At 44.4% G+C, this 25,109-nt stretch overlaps 1 protein-coding gene across 1 annotated transcript in view; it reads right to left on the bottom strand.

Annotated features, from left to right (window-relative positions):
• Positions 1-22,677, bottom strand: part of LOC110505337 (saccharopine dehydrogenase-like oxidoreductase) — a 28,008-nt gene extending 5,331 nt beyond the window's left edge. Inside the window, exons 1-4 of the mRNA XM_021584516.2 lie at positions 22,248-22,677; positions 15,727-15,839; positions 3,593-3,673; positions 3,288-3,417 (exon numbers count right to left, since the gene is read on the bottom strand). Of these exons, the coding sequence (XP_021440191.2) occupies positions 3,288-3,417; positions 3,593-3,673; positions 15,727-15,839; positions 22,248-22,446 (523 nt within the window). The 5' untranslated portion in view covers positions 22,447-22,677. The remainder of the gene's footprint in view (positions 1-3,287; positions 3,418-3,592; positions 3,674-15,726; positions 15,840-22,247) is intronic.
• Between the last annotated feature and the right edge of the window lie 2,432 nt (positions 22,678-25,109).

Here is a 25,109-nt window from a genome sequence, read left to right as displayed (position 1 = left end):
GTGCTTTCACTCTAGTGGTAGCATGAGATGGAGTCTACAACCCACACAAGTGGCTCAGGTAGTGCAGCTCATCCAGGATGACACATCATTGCGAGCTGTGGCAAGAAGGTTTGCTGTGTCTGTCAGCGTAGTGTCCAGAGCATGGAGGCGCTACCAGGAGACAGGCCAGTACATCAGGAGATGTGGAGGAAGCCATAGGAGGGCAACAACCTAGCAGCAGGACCGCTATCTCCGCCTTTGTGCAAGGAGGAGCAGGAGGAGCACTGCCAGAGCCGTGCAAAATGACCTCCAGCAGGCCACAAATGTGCATGTGTCTGCTCAAATGGTCAGAAACAGACTCCATGAGGGTGGTATGAGGGCCCGACGTCCACAGGTGTGGGTTGTGCTTACAGCCCAACACCGTGCAGGACGTTTGGCATTTGCCAGAGAACACCAAGATTGGCAAATTCGCCACTGGCGCCCTGTGCTCTTCACAGATGAAAGTAGGTTCACACTGAGCACGTGACAGAGTCTGGAGATGCCGTGGAGAACGTTCTGCTGCCTGCAACATTCTCCAACATGACCGGTTTGGCGGTGGGTCAGTCATGGTGTGGGGTGGCATTTCTTTGGGGGGGGGGGGGGGGGGCCACACAGCCCTCCATGTGCTCGCCAGAGGTAGACTGACTGCCATTAGGTACCGAGATGAGATCCTCAGACCCCTTGTGAGACCATATGCTGGTGTGGTTGGCCCTGGGTTCCTCCTAAAGCAAGACAATGCAGGACCTCATGTGGCTGGAGTGTGTCAGCAGTTCCTGCAAGAGGAAGACATTGATGCTATGGACTGGCCCGCCCGTTCCCCAGACCTGAATCCAATTGAGCACATCTGGAACATCATGTCTCGCTCCATCCACGTGCAGTTGCAAACCATAGTCTGGCTTTATGCCTGTTTTGGAGCAGTGGCTTCTTCCTTGCTGAGCGGCCTTTCAGGTTATGTCGATGTAGGACTCGTTTACTGTGGATACTCGTTTCCTCCAGCATCTTCACAAGGTCCTTTGCTGTTGTTCTGGGATTGATTTGCACTTTTCACACCAAAGTACTTTAATCTCTAGGAGACAGAACGCGGCTCCTTCCTGAGCGGTAAGACGGCTGCGTGGTCCAATGGTGTTTATATTTGCATACTATTGTTTGTACAGATAAACGTGGTACATTCAGGCGTTTGGAAATTGCTCCCAAGGATGAACCAGACTTGTGGAGGTCTACAATTTTGATTTCTGAGGTCTTGGCTGATTTCTTTTGATTTTCCCATGATGTCAAGCAAAGAGGCACGGAGTTTGAAGGTAGGCCTTGAAATACACCTCTGACTCAAATTATGTCAATTAGCCTATCAGAAGCTTCTAAAGCCATGACACAACTTAGTGTATGTAAACTTCTGACCCACTGGAAATGTGATACAGTGAACTATAAGTGAAATAATCTGTCTGTAAACAATTGTTGGAAAAATGACTTGTGACATGCAAAGTAGATGTCCTAACCGACTTGCCAAAACTATAGTTTGTTAACAAGAAATTTGTGGAGTGGTTGAAAAACAAGTTTTAATGACTCCAACCTAAGTGTATGTAAACTTCCGACTTCAACTGTGTGTGTGTGTATAGATATATCTATATACACAGTCAAAAGTTTGCAAGCCTACTCATTCAATGGTTTTTCTTTTTACATTGTAGAATAATAGTGAAGAAATCAAAACCATGAAATAACACATATGGAATCATGTAGTAAGCAAAAAAAGAAACAAAATCAAATATTGTTTTTTTTTTTTTTTAGATCTTTTGCCTTGACAGTTTTGCACACTGGCATTCTCTCAACCAGCTTCATGAGGAATACTTTTCCAACAGTCTTGAAGGAGTTACCACATATGCAGAGTACTTTTCTGCTGTTTTTCCTTCATTCTGTGGTCCAACTCATCCCAAATCATCTCAATTTGGTTGAGGTCAGGTGATTGTGGAGACCAGGTCATCCGATGCAGCACTCCATCACTCTCCTCTGTAAAATCGCCCTTACACAGCCTGGAGGTGGGTTTTGGGTCATTATCCTTCAGAAAAACAAATGATGGTCCCACTCAGTGCAAACCAGATGGGATGGCGTATCGCTGCAAAATGCTGTGGTAGCCATGCTGGTTAAGTGTGCCTTGAATTCTAAATAAATCACAGACAGTGTCACCAGCAAAGCACCCCCACACCACCACCTCCATGCTTCACAGTGGGAACCACACATGCAGAGATCATCCGTTCACCTACTCTGCGTCTCACAAAGACACGGTGGTTGGAACCAAAAATCTAACATTTGGATGGATTTCTACTGGTCTAATGTCCATTGCTCGTGTTTCTTGGCCCAAGTAAGTCGCTTCTTCTTATTGGTGTCCTTTAGTAGTGGTTTCTTTGCAGCAAATCAACCACAAAGGCCTGGTTCATGCAGTCTCATCTGAACAGTTGATGTTGAGATGTGTCTGTTACTTGAACTCTGAAGCATTTATTTGGGCTGCAATTTCTAAAGCTGGTAACTCAATGAACTAATCCTCTGTAGCAGAGGTAACTCTGGGTCTTCCTTTCCTGTGGCGGTCCTCATCAGAGCCAGTTTCATCATAGCGCTTGATGGTTTTTGCTACCGCACTTGAAGAAACTTTCAAATTTTCCAGGTTGACTGACCTTCATGTCTTAAAGTAATGATGGACTGTTGTTTCTCTTTGCTTATTTGAGCTGTTCATGCCACAATATGGACTTCGTCTTTTACCAAATAGGGCTACTTCTGTTTACCACCCCTACCTTGTCACAACACAACTGATTGGCTCAAACGCATTAAGGAAAGACATTTCACAAATTAACTTTTAACAAGGCACACCTGTTAATTGAAATGCATTCCAGGTGACTACCTCACGAAGCTGGTTGAGACAATGCCAAGGGTGTGCAAAGCTGTCATCAAGGCAAAGGGTGGCTACTTTGAAGAATCTGAAATATATTGATATTTGTTTCACACTTTTTTGGTTGCTACATGATTCCATGTGTTATTTCGTAGTTTTGATGTCGTCACTATTATTCTACAATGTAGACAATAGTAAAACAAAGAAAAACCCTGGAATGAATAGGTGTCCAAACCTTTGACTGGTCTTGTATACAAAAAAATATATATGGGGGATTGGAAATTATGCATATAATTACATTGATGGAAGCTACCATCTATCTGCAATATTAAAGCTGATCTACCCCCTAAAATACTTGTATAAAAACCCTGAGGGAGAGAACACACATACACACCTTTGAACTGGTCCCTGGTGTAGAGGACTCCCATGTCTGCAGGTATGGAGTCGAAGCCACAAGCCCCCACAATGTACACTCCTTTATCAGCTGCCTGACTGTCGTAGTTCAACTGGATACTCTCTAGGAACTACACACACAAGTAATACAGAACAGCATGGCATCCAGCAGGCCTCCCATTACACCAAGTGGTGTGTGAGATATTGCTTCCAACTATCAAGTCCTGTCAGCTCTACAGGAGTGATGTAGTGTAGGGATCAGGGTCAATTAGGGCTTGAAGCCTTGTGAGTGTGTTGTTCACTTACCTGGGGTTCTCCACAGATGTCAATGCAGTGTGCCCCATTTTCCACGCATGCCTTTACCACAGGCTCGCCCCAGAACCTGTACTACACACAAACACATAAACAAAATCCCTTCACCAAGGCGCTTGTGTCACTACAGTATAATTTCTACTCCAGTATCATTTATTTATACATTTTGTATGAAGGCCTTTAGAAGTCATTATGACTTCATGTCATGTTCAATGTCTGGTCACTGCTGGACCTTGCCACTGTGTGTTGCACTCACAGCTATCGCTTTTCTCTGGACTGGCTAATCTAGCGTGAACCGAATACAGTTCTCGGTTCGGCTTTCCTTTCAAACCTCCCCTGAAACACTCTGGTGCCCCCCTGGGGAGGCGCACCTAGGGCTGTGGCGGTCATGACATTCTGTCAGCCGGTTATCGTCATGCAAGAGACTGCCAGTCTCATGGTAATTGACCATTAATTAACATGAACAAGTTTAACATCTCCAGGCATACAAGCCATTGATGTACGCCTTTGGAACATCTACATTTAAAAAAAGTAATACTTTAATTTACACTGACCAAAAATATGAATACAACATTTAAAGTGCTGAAATAAAAGATCCCAGAAATGTTCCATATACACAAAAAGCTTATTCCTCTTAAATTTTGTGCACAAATTTGTTTACATCCCTGTGGGTGAGTATTTTATCCTTTGTCAAGATAATCCATCCACCTGACAGGTGTGGAATATCAAGAAGCATGATCATTACACAGGTGCACCTTGTGCTGGGCCCAATAAAAGGCCACTAAAAATGTGGCGTTTTTTCACGCAACACAATGCCATAGATGTCTCAAGTTGAGGCAGCATTCAATTGTCCACCAAAGCTGTTGCCAGAGAATTGAATGTTCATTTCTCTAACATAAGCTGCCTCCAGCATCGTTTTAAGAGAATTTAGCCGTACGTCCAACCGGACTCACAACCTCAGACCATGTGTTACCAGGTCCTCCAAATTCGACTTCTTCACCTGCGGGATCATTTTAGGAGGGGGAAGGGGGGTGCTGAGGATTATTTCTGTCTGTATTGAAGCCCTTTTGTTGAGAAAAACAAATTCTGATTGCCTGGCCTGACTCTACAGTGGGTGGGTCTATTCCCTACCACGCCCACCCATGGCTGCACCATAGATTAGGGCATAATATATTTATTTAAATTGACTTATTTCCTTATATGAACTGTAACTCAGCAAAATCTTTTGAAATTGGTGTATTATACAAAAATATAAAAACGCAACATCACAGTAAATCCATTATTTATTTTAGTCATGTCTAAAGAAACATTTGGATATGAAGAAAATGTGAGTTGGCCTACTCTGTTATCTGGCTATTCTCCATGCCATAGGCTGAAGGCTTGTTCATTAAGCTGACAAGATACGCTTTTAAGTCTCGTGCCATTATTTTATATTACAGGATTTTAAAGTAAGAAGAGGATAATTGAACTTTGCTGAATAAAATATGAATGATATTTTTCCCATTCCGGGCGAGTGAGCATGTTGAGTGTAAGTGACCATTTGAAACAGGTCTAATACGCTAGGTTTAGAGTTACTTGGCAACTTCAGTTGTGAATAATACACACCTTAGAATGCCTTAGAAATCAAAACATACATGGGCTGCATGGTGCCACTATAGGCTACTGATGATTTGAGAAAGTCGCAAAAAAGAGAGGCTGAGGTGATGATCAGACATGACAACAGTGCCCCCTACTGTTGAAGATGGGAATAGACACTTTGCACTTCACGCAGAGTTCTGTGGTGAAGCTGTGTATCAAATGACAGGGATTCTACCACACCCAGTCACACCTGACAGCCCTGTAATGGCTGTGTGTGTGTGTGTGTGTGTGTGTGTGTGTACACAAGGTGCACTGGTGATAGCCATCATCATCATTGCAGGTGTTTCACAAGCTGTGAGGTTATGGCCTTACTGATATCAGGCCACTATCTGCAGCCCCATGGCACAACAGGAGAGCAGAGTGGTGATCAGGTCTGATATCAAGACAGTCTTAGATACGAACATAACGGTAGATGAGAGCAGAGCGGTGATCAGATCTGATATAACTTATGACAGACTCATTGTGTCTCTGCAGTACTTACACAGTGTGTATGTCTACAGTATTTACCAGATGTCTATGGGTGTGTGTGACTGCTGTAGTGTATTGCATCTCCACAGTCAGCTCTGCTACCCAACCCAAGCCCGGCGTTTTTTCGTCAATAACTAACGTACTGGTAGGGCTCGGGTATCATTAAATTGATCACTAACATTTTGAAGCCGAGCCATTTGCACAGTGCGTCGGCAGGTAGCCTAATGTTTAAAGCATTGGGCCAGTAACCGAAAGGTTGTTGGATCGAATCCCCGAGCTGACAACGTAAAAATCTGTCGTTCTGCCCCTGTTCCCCGGAAGGCCGTCATTGTAAGTAAGAATTTGTTCTTAATAACTGACTTGCCAAGGTAAATAAAGTTTAAATTAAATATATAAAAACAGTCATATCTGCTTCAACCTCGTCAAATATAAGACAGGAGAGATTATTTCACAGAAAATAAAAATGTTCCTTGAGTTTTGTCGGAGTTTAGTGACGAAAACTATTTAACAGTTCACTGCTCTCTAGGGTTGGGCAGTATCCAGATTACCATATCGTCCTTCTCTCATCCAGGGATTTACGGTATTACTGGCTTAGTACACAAGGGGGTGCCCAAAAAAAAAAACGCCCAAAAAAAGCCCTTCGGGCATCCATTACCAGAACACTAACAAAATTAGCACAAGTAATAGCAAATTTCCATGGAGGCTGCTAGCTAAATATGTGAACGAGAACAAAAAAAAAAACTAATTGCATAGACAGGCAATCCAGCTCATAAAGTTGTACATGTATAACTAGGTGCTACAGAATGTCATTTTTGGTGAGTTTGGATATTTACAAGCGAATGTGAACTAGAGAAATTGAGCAAATGAACAAAGTTGACATGCTTTTGTCTGAAGGAAAAACAGTAATGGCTCTGGAGCAGCATGTGTACATGCTGCGTCTGTGTGGAGCCTGGAGTCGCTAGGGCAACGGGCCTGCCTGCTCTGCTCAGAAAAGATGGGGGAGGAGCAGACAGGCAAAGAACGAAGAGGAGAAAAAAAGGAAATGAAAAGATAACAGCTGTACAGATAACTCATCCAAAGGGCTTTGACTTCCTAAACACGGCAGAAAGCTAACACAATATGATGCACCATCACCTTATTAATTTCAGCCACTTAAGATGAACTACTATAGTAAATACATTTTTAAGAAATATGATTTTACAAAACGCAGCAACATATCTAAAATGCTTTCTGTTGTAATTTCTGCTCTTCATCAGACTAATTGTGTGCTTAAGTTGCACTTCTCCACTCAGATGAGATATCATGAACAGGCATTCTAAACTCAGCAAAAAAAAATTCAAAAAAAATAAAAATCCCTTTTTCAGGACCCTGTCTTCCAAGGATAATTTGTAAAAATCCTAATAACTTCACAGATCTTCATTGTAAATGGTTTAAACTCTGTTTCCCATGTTTGTTTAATGAACCATAAACAATTAATAAACATGCACCTGTGGAACGGTCATTAAGACACTAACAGCTTACAGACGGTAGGCAATTAAGGTCACAGTTATGAAAACTTAGGACACTAAAGAGGCCTTTCTACTGACTCTGAAAAACACCAAAAGAAAGATGCCCAGGGTCCCTGCTCATCTGCGTGAATGTGCTTTAGGCATGCTGCAAAGAGGCATGAGGACTGCAGATGTGGCCAGGGCCATAAATTGCAATGCCCGTACTGTGAGACGCCTAAGACAGCACTACAGGGAGACAGGACGGACAGCTGATCGCCCTTGCAGTGGCAGACCACGTGTAACGACACCTGCACAGGATCGGTACATCCGAACATCACACCTGCGGGACAGGTACAGGATGGCAACTGCCACCTAAGTTACACCAGGAACGTACAATCCATCCATCAGTGCTCAGACTGTCCTCAATAGGCTGAGAGAGGCTGGACTGAGGGCTTAAATGCCTGTTGTAAGGCAGGTCCTCACCAGACATCACCGGCAACAACGTTGCCTATGGGCACAAACCCACTGTCGCTGGACCAGACAGGACTGGCAAAAAAAGTGCTCTTCACTGGGTAGTCGCGGTTTTGTCTCACCAGGGATGATGGTCGGATTCGCGTTTATCGTTGAAGGAATCAGCGTTACACTGTACTCTGGAGTGGGTTCGATTTGGAGGTGGAGGGTCCGTCATGGTCTGGGGCGGTGTGTTGCAGCATCATCGGACTGAGCTTGTTGTCATTACAGGCAATCTCAATGCTGTGGGTTACAGGGAAAACATCCTCCTCCCTCATGTGGTACCCTTCCTGCAGGCTCATCCTGACATGACCCTCCAGCATGACAATGCACCAGCCATACTGCTCGTTCTGTGCGTGATTTCCTGCAAGACAGGAATGTCAGTGTTCTGCCATGGCCAGTGAAGAGCCCGGATCTCAATCCCATTGAGCACATCTGGGACCTGTTGGATCAGAGGGCTAGGGCCATTCCCCCCCAGAAATGCCCAGGAACTTGCAGGTGCCTTGGTGGAAGAGTGGGGTAACATCTCACAGCAAGAACTGGCAAATCTGGTGCAGTCCATGAGAAGGAGATGCACTGCAGTACTTAATGCAGCTGGTGGCCACACCAGATACTGACTGTTATTTTTGATTTTGACCCACCCTTTGTTCAGGGAAACATTCAAGTCTGTGGAACTTGTTCAGTTTATGTCTCAGTTGTTGAATTTTATGTTCATACAAATATTTACAACATGTTATGTTTGCTGAAAATAAACGCAGTTGACAGTGAGAGGACGTTTCATTTTTTGCTGAGTTTATAAACAGACAGCACTCCCGACTTTTGTAGAGGTAGCCAGCCTACTTTTTTTCTGGTAAAATGCAAGATCAACTTTAAAAAGCTACAATATGTACATTTTTAGGCGACCTGACCAAATTCACATTAAAAAAAGTGAGTTTAAAAATAAATCTGGCATCCTCATTGGAAGCAAGTCTAAGAAACGGTAGATCTGTTCTATGTGAGCTATTTCTATTTATTTTTTTTATTTTTATTTCACCTTTATTTAACCAGGTAGGCTAGTTGAGAACAAGTTCTCATTTGCAACTGCGACCTGGCCAAGATAAAGCATAGCAGTATGAGCAGACAACACAGAGTTACACATGGAGTAAACAATTAACAAGTCAATAACACAGTAGAAAACAAAGGGGGAGTCTATATACAATGTGTGCAAAAGGCATGAGGTAGGCAAATAATTACAATTTTGCAGATTAACACTGGAGTGATAAATGATCAGATGGTCATGTACAGGTAGAGATATTGGTGTGCAAAAGAGCAGAAAAATAAATAAATAAAAACAGTATGGGGATGAGGTAGGTGAAAATGGGTGGGCTATTTACCAATAGACTATGTACAGCTGCAGCGATCGGTTAGCTGCCCAGATAGCAGATGTTTGAAGTTGGTGAGGGAGATAAAAGTCTCCAACTTCAGCGATTTTTGCAATTCGTTCCAGTCACAGGCAGCAGAGTACTGGAACGAAAGGCGGCCAAATGAGGTGTTGGCTTTAGGGATGATCAGTGAGATACACCTGCTGGAGCGCGTGCTACGGATGGGTGTTGCCATCGTGACCAGTGAGCTGAGATAAGGCGGAGCTTTACCTAGCATGGACTTGTAGATGACCTGGAGCCAGTGGGTCTGGCGACGAATATGTAGCGAGGGCCAGCCGACTAGAGCATACAAGTCGCAGTGGTGGGTGGTATAAGGTGCTTTAGTGACAAAACGGATGGCACTGTGATAGACTGCATCCAGTTTGCTGAGTAGAGTGTTGGAAGCCATTTTGTAGATGACATCGCCGAAGTCGAGGATCGGTAGGATAGTCAGTTTTACTAGGGTAAGCTTGGCGGCGTGAGTGAAGGAGGCTTTGTTGCGGAATAGAAAGCCGACTCTTGATTTGATTTTCGATTGGAGATGTTTGATATGAGTCTGGAAGGAGAGTTTACAGTCTAGCCAGACACCTAGGTACTTATAGATGTCCACATATTCTAGGTCGGAACCATCCAGGGTGGTGATGCTAGGCGGGGATGCGGGTGCAGGCAGCGATCGGTTGAAAAGCATGCATTTGGTTTTACTAGCGTTTAAGAGCAGTCGGAGGCCACGGAAGGAGTGTTGTATGGCATTGAAGCTTGTTTGGAGGTTAGATAGCACAGTGTCCAATGACGGGCCGAAAGTATATAGAATGGGGTCGTCTGCGTAGAGGTGGATCAGGGAATCGCCCGCAGCAAGAGCAACATCATTGATGTATACAGAGAAAAGAGTCGGCCCGAGAATTGAACCCTGTGGCACCCCCATAGAGACTGCCAGAGGACCGGACAGCATGCCCTCCGATTTGACACACTGAACTCTGTCTGCAAAGTAATTGGTGAACCAGGCAAGGCAGTCATCCGAAAAACCGAGGCTACTGAGTCTGCCGATAAGAATATGGTGATTGACAGAGTCGAAAGCCTTGGCAAGGTCGATGAAGACGGCTGCACAGTACTGTCTTTTATCGATGGCGGTTATGATATCGTTTAGTACCTTGAGTGTGGCTGAGGTGCACCCGTGACCGGCTCGGAAACCAGATTGCACAGCGGAGAAGGTACGGTGTGATTCGAGATGGTCAGTGATCCGTTTTGTCGAAGACCTTAGATAGGCAGGGCAGGATGGATCTGGCAGGTCTGTAGCAGTTTGGGTCCAGGGTGTCTCCCCCTTTGAAGAGGGGGATGACTGCGGCAGCTTTCCAATCCTTGGGGATCTCAGACGATATGAAAGAGAGGTTGAACAGGCTGGTAATAGGGGTTGCGACAATGGTGGCGGATAGTTTCAGAAATAGAGGGTCCAGATTGTCAAGCCCAGCTGATTTGTACGGGTCTGGATTTGGGTAAAGGAGAACCTGGAGAGGCTTGGGCGAGGAGCAGCGGGGGGAGCGGGGCTGTTGGCCGAGGTTGAAGTAGCCAGGCGGAAGGCATGGCCAGCCGTTGAGAAATGCTCATTGAAGTTTTCGATAATCATGGATTTATCGGTGGTGACCGTGTTACCTAGCCTCAGTGCAGTGGGCAGCTGGGAGGAGGTGCTCTTGTTCTCCATTGACTTCACAGTGTCCCAGAACTTTTTGGAGTTGGAGCTACAGGATGCAAACTTCTGCCTGAAGAAGCTGGCCTTAGCTTTCCTGACTGATTGCGTGTATTGGTTCCGGACTTCCCTGAACAGTTGCATATCACGGGGACTATTCGATGCTATTGCAGTCCGCCACAGGATGTTTTTGTGCTGGTCGAGGGCAGTCAGGTCTGGGGTGAACCAAGGGCTGTATCTGTTCTTAGTTCTGCATTTTTTGAACGGAGCATGCTTATCTAAAATGGTGAGGAAGTTACTTTTAAAGAATGACCAGGCATCCTCAACTGACGGGATGAGGTCAATGTCCTTCCAGGATACCCGGGCCAGGTCGATTAGGAAGGCCTGCTCACAGAAGTGTTTTAGGGAGCGTTTGACAGTGATGAGGGGTGGTCGTTTGACTGCGGCTCCGTAGCGGATACAGGCAATGAGGCAGTGATCGCTGAGATCCTGGTTGAAGACAGCGGAGGTGTATTTGGAGGGCCAGTTGGTCAGGATGACGTCTATGAGGGTGCCCTTGTTTACAGAGTTAGGGTTGTACCTGGTGGGTTCCTTGATGATTTGTGTGAGATTGAGGGCATCTAGCTTAGATTGTAGGACTGCCGGGGTGTTAAGCATATCCCAGTTTAGGTCACCTAACAGAACAAACTCTGAAGCTAGATGGGGGGCGATCAATTCACAAATGGTGTCCAGGGCACAGCTGGGAGCTGAGGGAGGTCGGTAGCAGGCGGCAACAGTGAGAGACTTATTTCTGGAGAGAGTAATTTTCAAAATTAGTAGTTCGAACTGTTTGGGTATGGACCTGGAAAGTATGACATTACTTTGCAGGCTATCTCTGCAGTAGACTGCAACTCCTCCCCCTTTGGCAGTTCTATCTTGACGGAAGATGTTATAGTTGGGTATGGAAATCTCTGAATTTTTGGTGGCCTTCCTGAGCCAGGATTCAGACACAGCAAGGACATCAGGGTTAGCAGAGTGTGCTAGAGCAGTGAGTAAAACAAACTTAGGGAGGAGGCTTCTGATGTTGACATGCATGAAGTTATTTCTGACTATGCTGCCCGTTCTTAAGTTTAGCTTTGGGTCTTTTACATTCAGTTTTGTACACCAGCTTAAAATACAACATTTGGTTATGGGAAATATATTTCACAGCTGTTTAGATGGTACAATGATTCTCTACACAATGATAGCTTTTTTTTGTCACAATCTGAAATTAGGCAAACTATTAGAATTTTAGCAACCAGGAAATGGCTGAGCAGTTTCTGCATATTGCATCTTTAAGCAAAACAATAGGAAATGTAGCTGGCTACATTGTTTCTATGCTAAGCATTAGAAATATGATGTCCATGTATTGTTTTTCAAAAAATACTTAGCTTTTTCATTGTAAGCTAATTTACCTGTGTGGCTGCCAGCTAAATAGCTTTGCACTTTGTCATCTGATGAAAATGAAGCTATTTTCTGCAGAATGTGTTTTCTGTGAAGGAAAATGCTATTGCACAAGTTGACTGCAGGGGTTTACTTAAAAAGCAGCTATTGAGCAGGGCAGTCAAGAGGAGCGGTTTCTATGGATACGTGTGCTAACTAGCTAGCGCCATGAGCATAGTGCATGCAGAGCGAGATGCCTGTAGCAGGGAGCGAGTGACTGACAGAGGAGCAGCTAATGGATTTACTAAAGAAGGAAGTTATTTCTGACTTCAGGCAGGGCTTTAAATTGGGAAGAAGCAATCGGGCCTAGGTAGGGTAGGGCCTGAATGTCACAGGCATGGGCAGGGCTCGGGTTTAAAATGCATGCCCGTGGAGGGCTCTACAGTCAGTACTTACTGGCTCCACACAGTTGAGAACAATGACAGCCTGTTTGCACATGGCAGACAGAGTCAGGCTCTTCCACATCAGCCACGATGACCTCCACCGCACGATGACTGACTAATCTAGTGTGACCCGAATACAGTTTGTTTTGGCTCTCCTTTCACACCTACCTTGAAACTCTGGTGCCCCTCTGGGGAGTCATGACATATTTTGAAAGCCTCTGATATAATGAATATGGTGAAACTTTCACCTAGTCGATCAGAGGGAAAGGTGGAGCTATTACCATATTGATTGCCCTGTGAAATCCTCTCAGGTCTGTGCATAGGGTCCAGGGGTCCATTTGGGATTGAGACCTGTCCGCTCTGAACAATACATTTCTATAGAAACGTAATCTAACGTCGCACCCTCTTTATTTTATTTATTTATAAACACAAAACATACAGATACAAACGACTACATCATAAAACATCACACCCTCTCAAGCCCGCACCACCATCCCCTTCATATAACTGTCTGTCACATGGCCTCAAACTGCATGATTTGGTTTCTCGCCGTCGAGCTAACATTTTTTAGACAATAAAGGATTTGACCTTTCCATTGTGTGAAAGACGGAGGATTGGCTGATTTCCAGTTTGAGTATAATTTTTTTGAAAGATACATCTACGAGAAGAGTATTGTCCAACCCATAGGATATCTCACTGCACCCTCATGTGCTATGTCTTGAAATAGACAAATTAAAAGTATATTTACATTACAATAGCTCTGACAACCATCTTTCCAACTCCACCCATAACTTTAGAATTTTGTAGCATTCCCAGAAGGCATGAATTGTTGTCATTAGTAGTTTTACACTTCAGACATGACATTGTACTCTCCTGAACACACCCAAAGAGACAGTTGAAAGTGTTTGGAGAAGGTAAGGAGTCGACAGAGCGAGAATGCAACTGCAGCCCGCAATTCAGGGCATTCCTGCATATGCAGGAAACCTTCCTTATACTTCTAATATTAAGCTATGACTCCAGTATATACAGTGGGGCAAAAAAGTATTTAGTCTGCCACCAATTGTGCAAGTTCTCCCACTTAAAAAGATGAGAGGCCTGTAATTTTCATCATAGGTACACTTCAACTATGACAGACAAAATGAGAAGAAAAATCCAGAAAATCACATTGTAGGATTTTTTATGAATTTATTTGCAAATTACAGTGGAAAATAAGTATTTGGTCACCTACAAACAAGCAAGATTTCTGCCTCTCACAGACCTGTAACTTCTTCTTTAAGAGGCTCCTCTGTCCTCCACTCGTTACCTGTATTAATGGCACCTGTTTGAACTTGGTATCAGAATAAAAAAGACACCTGTCCACAACCTCAAACAGTCACACTCCAAACTCCACTATGGCCAAGACCAAAGAGCTGTCAAAGGACACCAGAAACAAAATTGTAGACCTGCAACAGGCTGGGAAGACAATCTGCAATAGGTAAGCAGCTTTGTTTGAAGAAATCAACTGTGGGAGCAATTATTAGGAAATGGAAGACATACAAGACCACTGATAATCTCCCTCGATCTGGGGCTCCACGCAAGATCTCACCCCGTGGGGTCAAAATGATCACAAGTGAGCACGGTGAGCAAAAATCCCAGAACCACACGGGGGGACCTAGTGAATGACCTGCAGAGAGCTGGGACCAAAGTAAAAGCCTACCATCAGTAACACACTACGCCGCCACGGACTCAAATCCTGCAGAGCCAGACGTGTCCCCCTGCTTAAGCCAGTACATGTCCAGGCCCGTCTGAAGTTTGCTAGAGAGCATTTGGATGATCCAGAAGAAGATTGGGAGAATGTCATATGGTCAGATGAAACCAAAATATAAATTTTTGGTAAAAACTCAACTCGTCAAGTTCGGAGGACAAAGAATGCTGAGTTGCATCCAAAGAACACCATACCTACTGTGAAGCATGGGGGAGGAAACATCATGCTTTGGGGCTGTTTTTCTGCAAAGGGACCAGGACGACTGATCCGTGTAAAGGAAATAATAAATGGGGCCATGTATCGTGAGATTTTGAGTGAAAACATCCTTCCATCAGCAAGGGCATTGAAGATGAAACGTGGCTGGGTCTTTCAGCATGACAATGATCCCAAACACACCGCCCGGGCAATGAAGGAGTGGCTTCGTAAGAAGCATTTCAAGGTCCTGGAGTAGCCTAGCCAGTTTCCAGATCTCAACTCCATAGAAAATCTTTGGAGGGAGTTGAAAGTCCGTGTCGCCCAGCAACAGCCCCAAAACATCACTGCTCTAGAGGAGATCTGCATGGAGGAATGGGCCAAAATACCAGCAACAGTGTGTGAAAACCTTGTGAAGACTTACAGAAAACATTTGACCTCTGTCATTGCCAACAAAGGGTATAACAAAGTATTGAGATAAGTATTTGGTCAATAACAAAAGTTTATTTTCCACCATAATTTGCAAATAAATTCATTAAAAATCCTACAATATGATTTTCTGGATTTTTTTCTCATTTTGTCTGTCATAGTTGAAGTGTACCTATGATGAAAATTACAGGCCTCTCATCTTTTTTAAGTGGGAGAACTTGCACAATTGGTGGCTGACTAAATACTTTTGCCCCACTGTACATGGGAGGCAAAGGGCGCTCCAGTACAGTAAATGGCGTAACATTGGATACCATAATATTGGATACCAACCCCATAAACCCCACAGAAGAAGAGGTGGGGGAGGCAATGGTAGATAGCTATATCTAGTACACACCAGTAGAGTGTCCTTCACTGTAATGGATGTGTGTGTGTATGTGTACAAGGTGCACTGGTGATAGCCATCATCATCATTGCAGGTGTTTCACAAGCTGTGAGGTTATGGCCTTACTGCTATCAGGCCACTATCTGCAGCCCCATGGCACAACAGGAGAGCAAGAGTGGTAATCAGGTCTGATATCAAGACAGTCTTACATACGAACACAACGATAGAGGCAGCACTGAAATACTGCTTACTTATGACAGACTCATTGTGTCTTTGCAGTGCTTACACAGTGTGTGTGTCTACAGTATTTAAAATGTGTGTGTGTGTGTTGCATCTCTACAGTTAGTACTTACTGGCCCCACACAGTTGAGAACAATGACAGCCTGTTTGCACATGGCAGCCAGAGAGTCAGGCTCTCCCACATCAGCCACGATGACCTCCACTGCAGTCCTCAGCTCCGGCTTACCTAATAACATAGCAGAGGACTCAGTCATTTCACCTTTATATTATAAACAACTACTTACCAATACACCACACCTCATTATGTGTTTAACTAAATCACTGAGGACTTGTCACAGACCAACACCACCACCGGTGGGCGCAACAGCGTCTCTACTTCTTAAGGCGGCTGAAGAAATTCAGCATTGCCACCCCGGGTCCTCTCCAAATACTACCACTGCACCATCAACACCGTCCTGACCGGTTGCGTCATGGCCTGGTACGGGAACAGCTCCGTCCACGACCGCAAGGCCCTCCAGTGGGTGGTGAAGATGGCCCAGTACATCACTGGGAACCTGCAGCATCATCAAGGACCCCACACACACCAGCCACAAGCTGTTTACTCCCTTACCGTCAGGCAGACTGTATCAGAGCATGAGGTCTGATACCAACAGGCTCAGAGACAGTTACTATCTACAAGCCATCAGACTGCTGAACACGTTCACTGGACTGAGCACCTGCTCTGACTCCACACCTTAGCACACAAGCACTCACTCACACATGCACACATACAATTGCTGCTACCAGACTCTTATGATTGATTACTAAATGCTTCCCCAAAACATGCAAATAAAAATTAATTGTGGCTTCCTGTATTATACTGTTGGATTCGACATTTTGAACATTGAGATATTAAATAAATGATAGGAAAGAGGCATAGAATCAAAGGAGAAAGAGACCGGGCCTCTGTAGAAAGACAGATAGCTGTGGAATGTGTTGGGGGACGGGAGCAGAGCACCGTGTTGATACAGGGGAGACAGGTGGACATCTGTGGATTAGATGAAGGCGGGGCTGAGGTCAGGTGGTGAGGACAGATTCCCTTAAGGGAGTAATAAGGGTTTGGTATCCCTGTTACCCTCTTTCTTCATAAGATGTAAGGATTGGAGAGAAGGCGTGTCTTAAGTAGGATGTATGCAACCGTGATGGAGAGAAATGTTTTTGGTGTCTGAAAACAGCTGTACAGAACCTTTGGGAAGAATTCAACTTGGTTAAAGCTTCTCCCGTGTCCGTGAGATATTTACTCTGAAAAATAAGAACCTAACAATACTTATGCTAAAATGTTTATTCTATTCTACTGAGCCATTTACTTAATGTTCCTATTCTTATCTTGTATAATTTCTTACTGTTGCTGCATTGTCAGGAAGGAACCGGCCAGTCAGAATGTCGTTGGAAGGTGTATACTATGTGTATCCCGTACATACGACTAATACAACTTGAAACTTTAACTAACTATGATGATACATGAACAACCTGGTTTAAAAAGCCCAGTGACCAAAAAGTTTGTCAGACCCCTGAACTGAATTCTGTATGTGTGTGTGTGTGTGTGTGCACGTAGCCTATCCTTTAGCTTGGGGGGGAAACAGACATTGCTATCCGTGTTCCCCAAGCCTCCGTGTCACTGTTGCCTTCAAATGTAGACCAGATAAAAGATAAAAGTACTAAAAGCTGCTATATTTGTATATATTCTGGTTCAAAAAAGTACATTTGGGGAGCATCAACAAGACACCGTTTGTTCTCTTTTCTGTGCTGCTTTGTCGGGCCGGGACAATGCCTATATCGCAATATTTTTTCCATGGCAGAAATGAGAACAGGAAGCAGACCAAACTCCTTTGTCCTTTAAAAACCTGCTGTATGTAAAATACTGTATTACAAGATAATGTTGCTTTCCAACATTCCTAAAGAAGTTATATTCCGCTTTGAGTCTTGTTTCCTTGCCACGACACCAATGAGAATAGCGATACTGCTTTCGTCCCGGCCCCACAATGCTTTGCATCAGCCCCCTGAATAAGTTAACATGTTATAATGCACATGGCACATTACCCCCTGGAGGTCCTGACTAAACATGGACTGTTGTAAGTTAGGCACACGTTGAACTCTGTGCCGTAGCCATAACAGATAGGAAAACACTGCCCTATTGAAACCTCAATGATGGAAGGAAAACACTGCCCTATTGAAACCTCAATGATGGAGGCAAAACATGGGCCATAGAAGGATGAATGGCTATCAAATAAGTCATATTGTACACACATGACAAAGTACACTACGTCTCTTGCATATCCCAAACAAGCTCTCTAACGTACCTGCAAATTTAATATATTTAGAAAATATCGCCTAACCCATGACAATTGTCAAATCAAATCAAATGTATTTATATAGCCCTTCGTACATCAGCTGATATCTCAAAGTGCTGTACAGAAACCCAGCCTAAAACCCCAAACAGCAAGCAATGCAGGTGTAGAAGCACGGTGGCTAGGAAAAACTCCCTAGAAAGGCCAAAACCTAGGAAGAAACCTAGAGAGGAACCAGGCTATGTGGGGTGGCCAGTCCTCTTCTGGCTGTGCCGGGTGGAGATTATAACAGAACATGGCCAAGATGTTCAAAATGTTCATAAATGACCAGCATGGTCGAATAATAATAAGGCAGAACAGTTGAAACTGGAGCAGCAGCACGGTCAGGTGGACTGGGGACAGCAAGGAGTCATCATGTCAGGTAGTCCTGGGGCATGGTCCTAGGGCTCAGGTCCTCCGAGAGAGAGAAAGAAAGAGAGAAGGAGAGAATTAGAGAATGCACACTTAGATTCACACAGGACACCGAATAGGACAGGAGAAGTACTCCAGATATAACAAACTGGCCCTAGCCCCCCCGACACATAAACTACTGCAGCATAAATACTGGAGGCTGAGACATGCGGGGCCAGGAGACACTGTGGCCCCATCCGAGGACACCCCCGGACAGGGCCAAACAGGAAGGATATAACCACACCCACTTTGCCAAAGCACAGCCCCCACACCACTAGAGGGATTTCTTCAACCACCAACTTACCATCCTGAGACAAGGCTGAGTATAGCCCACAAAGACCTCCGCCACGGCACAACCCAAGGGGGGGGGGGGGGGGGGGGGGGGGGGGGTGCAACCCAGACAGGATGACCACATCAGTGAATCAACCCACTCAGGTGACGCACCCCCTCCAGGGACGGCATGAGAGAGCCCCAGTAAGCCAGTGACTCAGCCCCTGTAATAGGGTTAGAGGCAGAGAATCCCAGTGGAAAGAGGGGAACCGGCCAGGCAGAGACAGCAAGGGCGGTTCGTTGCTCCAGAGCCTTTCCGTTCACCTTCCCACTCCTGGGCCAGACTACACTCAATCATATGACCCACTGAAGAGATGAGTCTTCAGTAAAGACTTAAAGGTTGAGACCGAGTTTGCGTCTCTGACATGGGTAGGCAGACCGTTCCATAAAAATGGAGCTCTATAGGAGAAAGCCCTGCCTCCAGCTGTTTGCCTAGAAATTCTAGGGACAATTAGGAGGCCTGCGTCTTGTGACCGTAGCGTACGTGTAGGTATGTACGGCAGGACCAAATCAGAGAGATAGGTAGGAGCAAGCCCATGTAATGCTTTGTAGGTTAGCAGTAAAACCTTGAAATCAGCCCTTGCTTTGACAGGAAGCCAGTGTAGAGAGGCTAGCACTGGAGTAATATGATCAAATATTTTGGTTCTAGTCAGGATTCTAGCAGCCGTATTTAACACTAACTGAAGTATATTTAGTGCTTTATCCGGGTAGCCGGAAAGTAGAGCATTGCAGTAGTCTAACCTAGAAGTGACAAAAGCATGGATTAATTTTTCTGCATCATTTTTGGACAGAAAGTTTCTGATTTTTGCAATGTTACGTAGATGGAAAAAAGCTGTCCTTGAAATGGTCTTGATATGTTCTTCAAAAGAGAGATCGGGGTCCAGAGTAACGCCGAGGTCCTTCACAGTTTTATTTGAGACGACTGTACAACCATTAAGATTAATTGTCAGATTCAACAGAAGATGTCTTTGTTTCTTCATGGGACCTAGAACAAGCATCTCTGTTTTGTCTGAGTTTAAAAGTAGAAAGTTTGCAGCCATCCACTTCCTTATGTCTGAAACACATGCTTCTAGCAAGGGCAATTTTGGGGCTTCACCATGTTTCATTGAAATGTACAGCTGTGTGTCATCCGCATAGCAGTGAAAGTTAACATTATGTTTTCGAATAACATCCCCAAGAGGTAAAATATATAGTGAAAACAAGTGGTCCTAAAACGGAACCTTGAGGAACACCGAAATTTACAGTTGATTTGTCAGAGGAAAAACCATTCACAGAGACAAACTGATATCTTTCTGACAGCTAAGATCTAAACCAGGCCAGAAATTGTGTCTGAAATGTCAACCTGGCCATGTGATGGGGGGCATGTAGACTGTCACCGTTGGGCAGGGTAACCATTGAGAGGCCAGGGGGTGGGTTTGTATAGAGGCCATTGCGCTGCAGGGGCATGTTCAAACAGCTGTTGGTGAGGGCTATCCCAGGAGGGCAGAAGGAACAAAGCACAGCTCCATTCTCCCTGATGCCAACCCTAGCAGAACCTAGGCTATCCCTTTTCTGGCAAGCCAACCACTCTCCAATTTAAAATGAATACTGAATGTATTGAGTGCTGCAACTTTGTAGAGTGTGAGATATCTGGTCTGACAACATATTCCCAGCTACCACAACAACTACTATTGACAGACATTCCTTTTGTCTGTGCAATTGAGATGTATACTTCTTTTTTTTTGCAAGCCTATGGCAGTAAGCGCAATGCAAGTGCAGAAGATCCTTGGTCAAAACACTTGGTTGTATGATAACTGATACAACACAGTGACTAGGTTTTAAATTAGTCCAGGTGAGTGTCCTGTCTGGCATGACACACAGTAAACTCAGTGTAGACACGATGACACCGAGCTGTCAAGAAAGCTTCCTTGAATCCCCCTGGAAAATCCGATTACAATACACAATGGTGTCAATCAACTAACTAGGCCAAAGGTCATCTCTGGTTAATCTCTCGTGGACAGTGTAAACATATTTACGGGAAACTTTAGATCTGAGTTAACTGGGATTACTCTCTAGTTAGCATCCAGCGTGACCAAATTAATGTGTGTAATATAAATTGTATTAGCTAGTTTAGGGCAATGTCAATGAAGCCAGTCTGATGACGATGCTCGGTCGCCAGACTTTGAGCGCACTGATTTAGATATGAATTCTAAAAGACCTTATTGTCCCTAGAATTTCTAAGCAAACAGCTGGAGGAAGGGCTTTCTCCTATAGAGCTCAATTTTTATGGAATGGTCTGCCTATCCTTGTGAGAGACGCAGACTCAGTCTCTTAAGTCCTTACTGAAAACTCATCTCTTCAATAGGTCCTATGATTGAGTGTGGTCTGGCCCAGGGGTGCGAAGGTGAACGGCAAGGCACAGGAACGACGAACTGCCCTTGCTGTCTCTGTCTGGCTGGCTCTTCTCTCCACTGGGATTCTCTGCCTCTGACCCTATTACATGGGCTGAGTCACTGTCTTACTAGTGCTCTTCCATGCCGTCCCTAGGAGGGGTGCGTCACTTAAGTGGGTTGAGTCACAGACGTGACCTTTCTTTTCCGGTTTTGCTTCCCCTACCCCTCGGGCGGAGGAGGAGATCTTCGTTGGCTATACTCAGCCTTGTCTCAGGGTAGTAAATTGGTGGTCAGTTGATATCCCTCCAGTGGTGTGAGGGCTGTGCTTTGGCAAAGTGGGTGGGGTTATATCCTGCTTGGTTGGCCCTGTCCGGGGGTATCGTCGGACAGGGCCACAGTGTCCCCCGACACACCCGTCTCAGTCTCCAGTATCTATGCTGCAATAGTCTATGTGAAGGGGGGCTAGGGTCAGTCTGTTATATATTGTGGAATTATCCGGTCTTATCTGGTGTCCTGTGTGAATTTAAGTATGCTCCCTCTAATTCTTTCTCCTTCCCCTTCCAGAGGACCAGAGCCCTAGGATCATGCCTCAGGACTACCTGGCCTGATGACTCCTGGCTGTCCCCAGTCCACCTGGTCATGCTGCTGCTTCAGTTTCAACTGTTCTGCCTGCGGCTAGGGAACCCTGACATGTTCACCGGACATGCTACCTTGTCCCAGACCTGCTGTTTTCCACTCTCTACTGCACCTGCTATCTTGACCTCTGAATGCTTGGCTATGAAAAGCCAAATTACATTTACTCCTGAGGTACTGCCCTGTTGCACCCACTACAACCACTGTGATTATTATTTGACCCTGCTGGTCATCTATGAACGTTTGAACACTTTGAAGAACAATCTGGCCTTAAATGGCCATGTACTCTTATAATCTACACCCAGCCCTGCCAGAAGAAGACTGGCCACCCCTCAGAGCCGGGTTCCTCTCTATGTTTCTTCCTAGGTTCCTGCCTTTCTAGGAAGTGTTTCCTAGCCAACGTGCTTCTTTCTACACCTGCATTGCTTGCTGTTTGGTGTTTTAGGTGGAGTCTCTGCATAGCACTTTGTGACATCTGCTGATGTAAAAAGGGCTTTATAAATACATTTGATTGATACATACCAAGGGTTCCGGCGGCCTGCTCTATAACTTTGTCCAGTTTCTGTCTGCTTCTCCCAGCCACAGCCCATTTCAGCGTCCCATTCGGCCCCTCCGATACGGTCCTGGCCACCTCTTCAACCACAAACTGCCCGGTGAAACCCGAAGCACCAAAAATAACAATGTGATAGGGTCTGCTAGAGGAGATATCCACATTCGCCATAGTTACAACTAGTTATACTCAGGGAAACGCAAAGACGCGAGAGGGTATGGGAATGAGCGAAATGCAAGGAGCGTGCTAATATAAATGACAGATAGCAAAGCTGTCACTTCCGTAGTCTGATGATGATGCTCGGTCGCCGGACTTTGACCGCACTGATAAAGATATGAAACCTAAACACCGCTGATGCAAATGGTCTGCATGCACAAACAAAGCGTTTAATTTACGTTGGTTTAAATACAGCTTTTTGTATTTGTTATCTGTTATGTTATTTGATGTCATTAACATATTAAATGACATAACCAATTGAAACGCTGATATCTGAAATATAGGTGTGGTTGTAAACGTTTTGGTTTACAATTGGATGTCTATGCTGTCAATCTGTCTTTATTTTGAATCATCGCTTGACAGCACGGGGGTTCGATTAATCTCGCCCGGGCGCCCGTGTAGGCGTGTTTTGCTCCGGCTGAAAGTTGGATGCATTCCATTTGGAACCATGCTGCCTCCTGCGCGATAGTCAGGTGCGCCCTCTGTCAGACGGAGAAGTCGGCTCAAAAAATTAAGCAGGTGTAGTAATGAGGGACAGCTGCTTCTGTGGCACAGAAGATGACGTGCAGGTCTACATACCAGAAGGTTCAGTGTCGACTGACAAGCTAACAGCTCTCCCTGCCTGTTTCATTCGACCTACACTATGATCAGAGCCGGCTGCAGACAATGATCAGCTAGGTGGAAATCAGATTTTCAACATCTTGATGCTATATTTATAATTATATAACATATATTCAAGGGATTGTCCACCAAGTTTCTGTGCCAATGCACCACAACCAATTAACTAAACAGACTTCGGCACTTCAACATCATGGTTTGCTTTTTCAACATCACAATCTGCACAATTTGGATGCTGGAATTATATTTTGGATGAAAGTGAGCAAGTAGCCTAATCAGATAAAAACATTGTGACTGGTTGTGTTTAAGCCACATATACAAGGTACATATAATGTATATATTAAAGGTAATACATTAAAAAAAGTTAAATTAACAAATATTTAGGCTATAGGCTATTGAAGAGTTATGGGTTCTAGGTGCACGAGGAATAGCCAGCCGCTTGGATCAGAGAGCAGGCAGAGTGCATTTTAAGCTTTCCTGAACATTCTTATGGGATGACATGGGAGAATGCTGATCCGCAACAGAAAGCACATCTCAGTATCAGAACTTAAAATGCAGCCAGACTGGCATGCTACTGTGCCTTTTCATACCTTATGAACTGTTCAGAGTAGACCTACAACTGATCCAAATGCAATGAATGGAATTAAATATCAAAATCACAGGGCTTTTGCATCCTTATTCAAAATACATTTTCACTGCAGTTTACAGCCTAGAGTAGAATGTTGTACTCTTAAAAACAGTAATGCAATTATTCATTGCAATGTGGAGTTGTAGGCTAGTCTAGGTAGGATAATTGTATTATCCCTAAACAAGATCAGTAGGGGAGCTTCACTGATGCCCAATGGCTCTCCACTTATATTGAAAATTGGTGCAGCTTTGAATGATTTTATGTGTGGTATGATTGCTAGTTAGCATATTGCAGAACTGGACAAATGATCCACCTACCACTATTGTCACTATGAAGAATGGTGGATAGAGGGCAGGATAGACAGTTAGACTGGTAGACTATATTGCCCTGTGTGGTATAGTTACCGCACGGAAAAGCGTAGTGCATAACCACACCAGCCACGTTGCTTGCACGGGCATTGCAAAATAAATGTAGACATTTATGTTATTAAATCATTTCACCCGCACCGCTCGAGCACGAGAATCTGTGTAACCAAGCTCTAAAATAGAACTTGGTTTTATTTGAGAAGCTCGACGCGCTGAAAAGAACCGCTTCTCACATCTACTCATTGGTTTTCAGGAGCATACAACCCCACATGGGTATTTGAAAGACGAATGAGGAGAGATTAATAGATAGCTGTGTTATAAGCAGTTTTAAGAAAATACGTTATTTCTTATATAAAAACGACTGTAATTTTACACATAGGCCTATAATAATAGATGATGCCTAAGGACTATATTCAATTCACAATAGTCTGATGACTGACAATATTATTCATTGCCTTGTGAATGAAGTCACTGCAGCACAGCGTGGGTAATTAAAAATAAAGGGAACAGAGCTTGCCAAAAAATGACTTTTTCTAATCATCCTTCATGCAGGTAAGCATAGCTGCGGGAAGTAGGGGTGCTGAGGGTGCTGTAGCACCCCCTGAAAAATCATAAGAAAAAAACATATGTATATACATATACACAGTACCAGTCAAAAGTTTGGACACACCTACTGATTCAAGGGTTTTCTTTATTTTTGTTACTATTTCCTACATTGTAGAATAATAGTGAAGACATCAAAACTATGAAATAACACATATGGAATCATGTTGTAACCAAAAAAGTGTTAAACAAATATTTGAGATTCTTCAAAGTAGCCTTGATGACAGCTTTGCACACTCTTGGCATTCTCTCAACCAGCATTTCAATGCATTTCAAGTAACAGGTGTACCTTGTTAAAAGTTAATTTGTGGAAGTTCTTTCCCTCTAAATGCGTTTGAGCCAATCAGTTGTGTTGTGACAAGGTAGGGGTGGTAAACAGAAGAAGCCCTATTTCGTAAAAGACC

Source organism: Oncorhynchus mykiss, chromosome 25 (assembly GCF_013265735.2).
Source record: "Oncorhynchus mykiss isolate Arlee chromosome 25, USDA_OmykA_1.1, whole genome shotgun sequence".
NCBI classification, from domain to species: Eukaryota; Metazoa; Chordata; class Actinopteri; order Salmoniformes; family Salmonidae; genus Oncorhynchus; species Oncorhynchus mykiss.
This window is presented reverse-complemented; position numbering and strand designations above follow the sequence as displayed.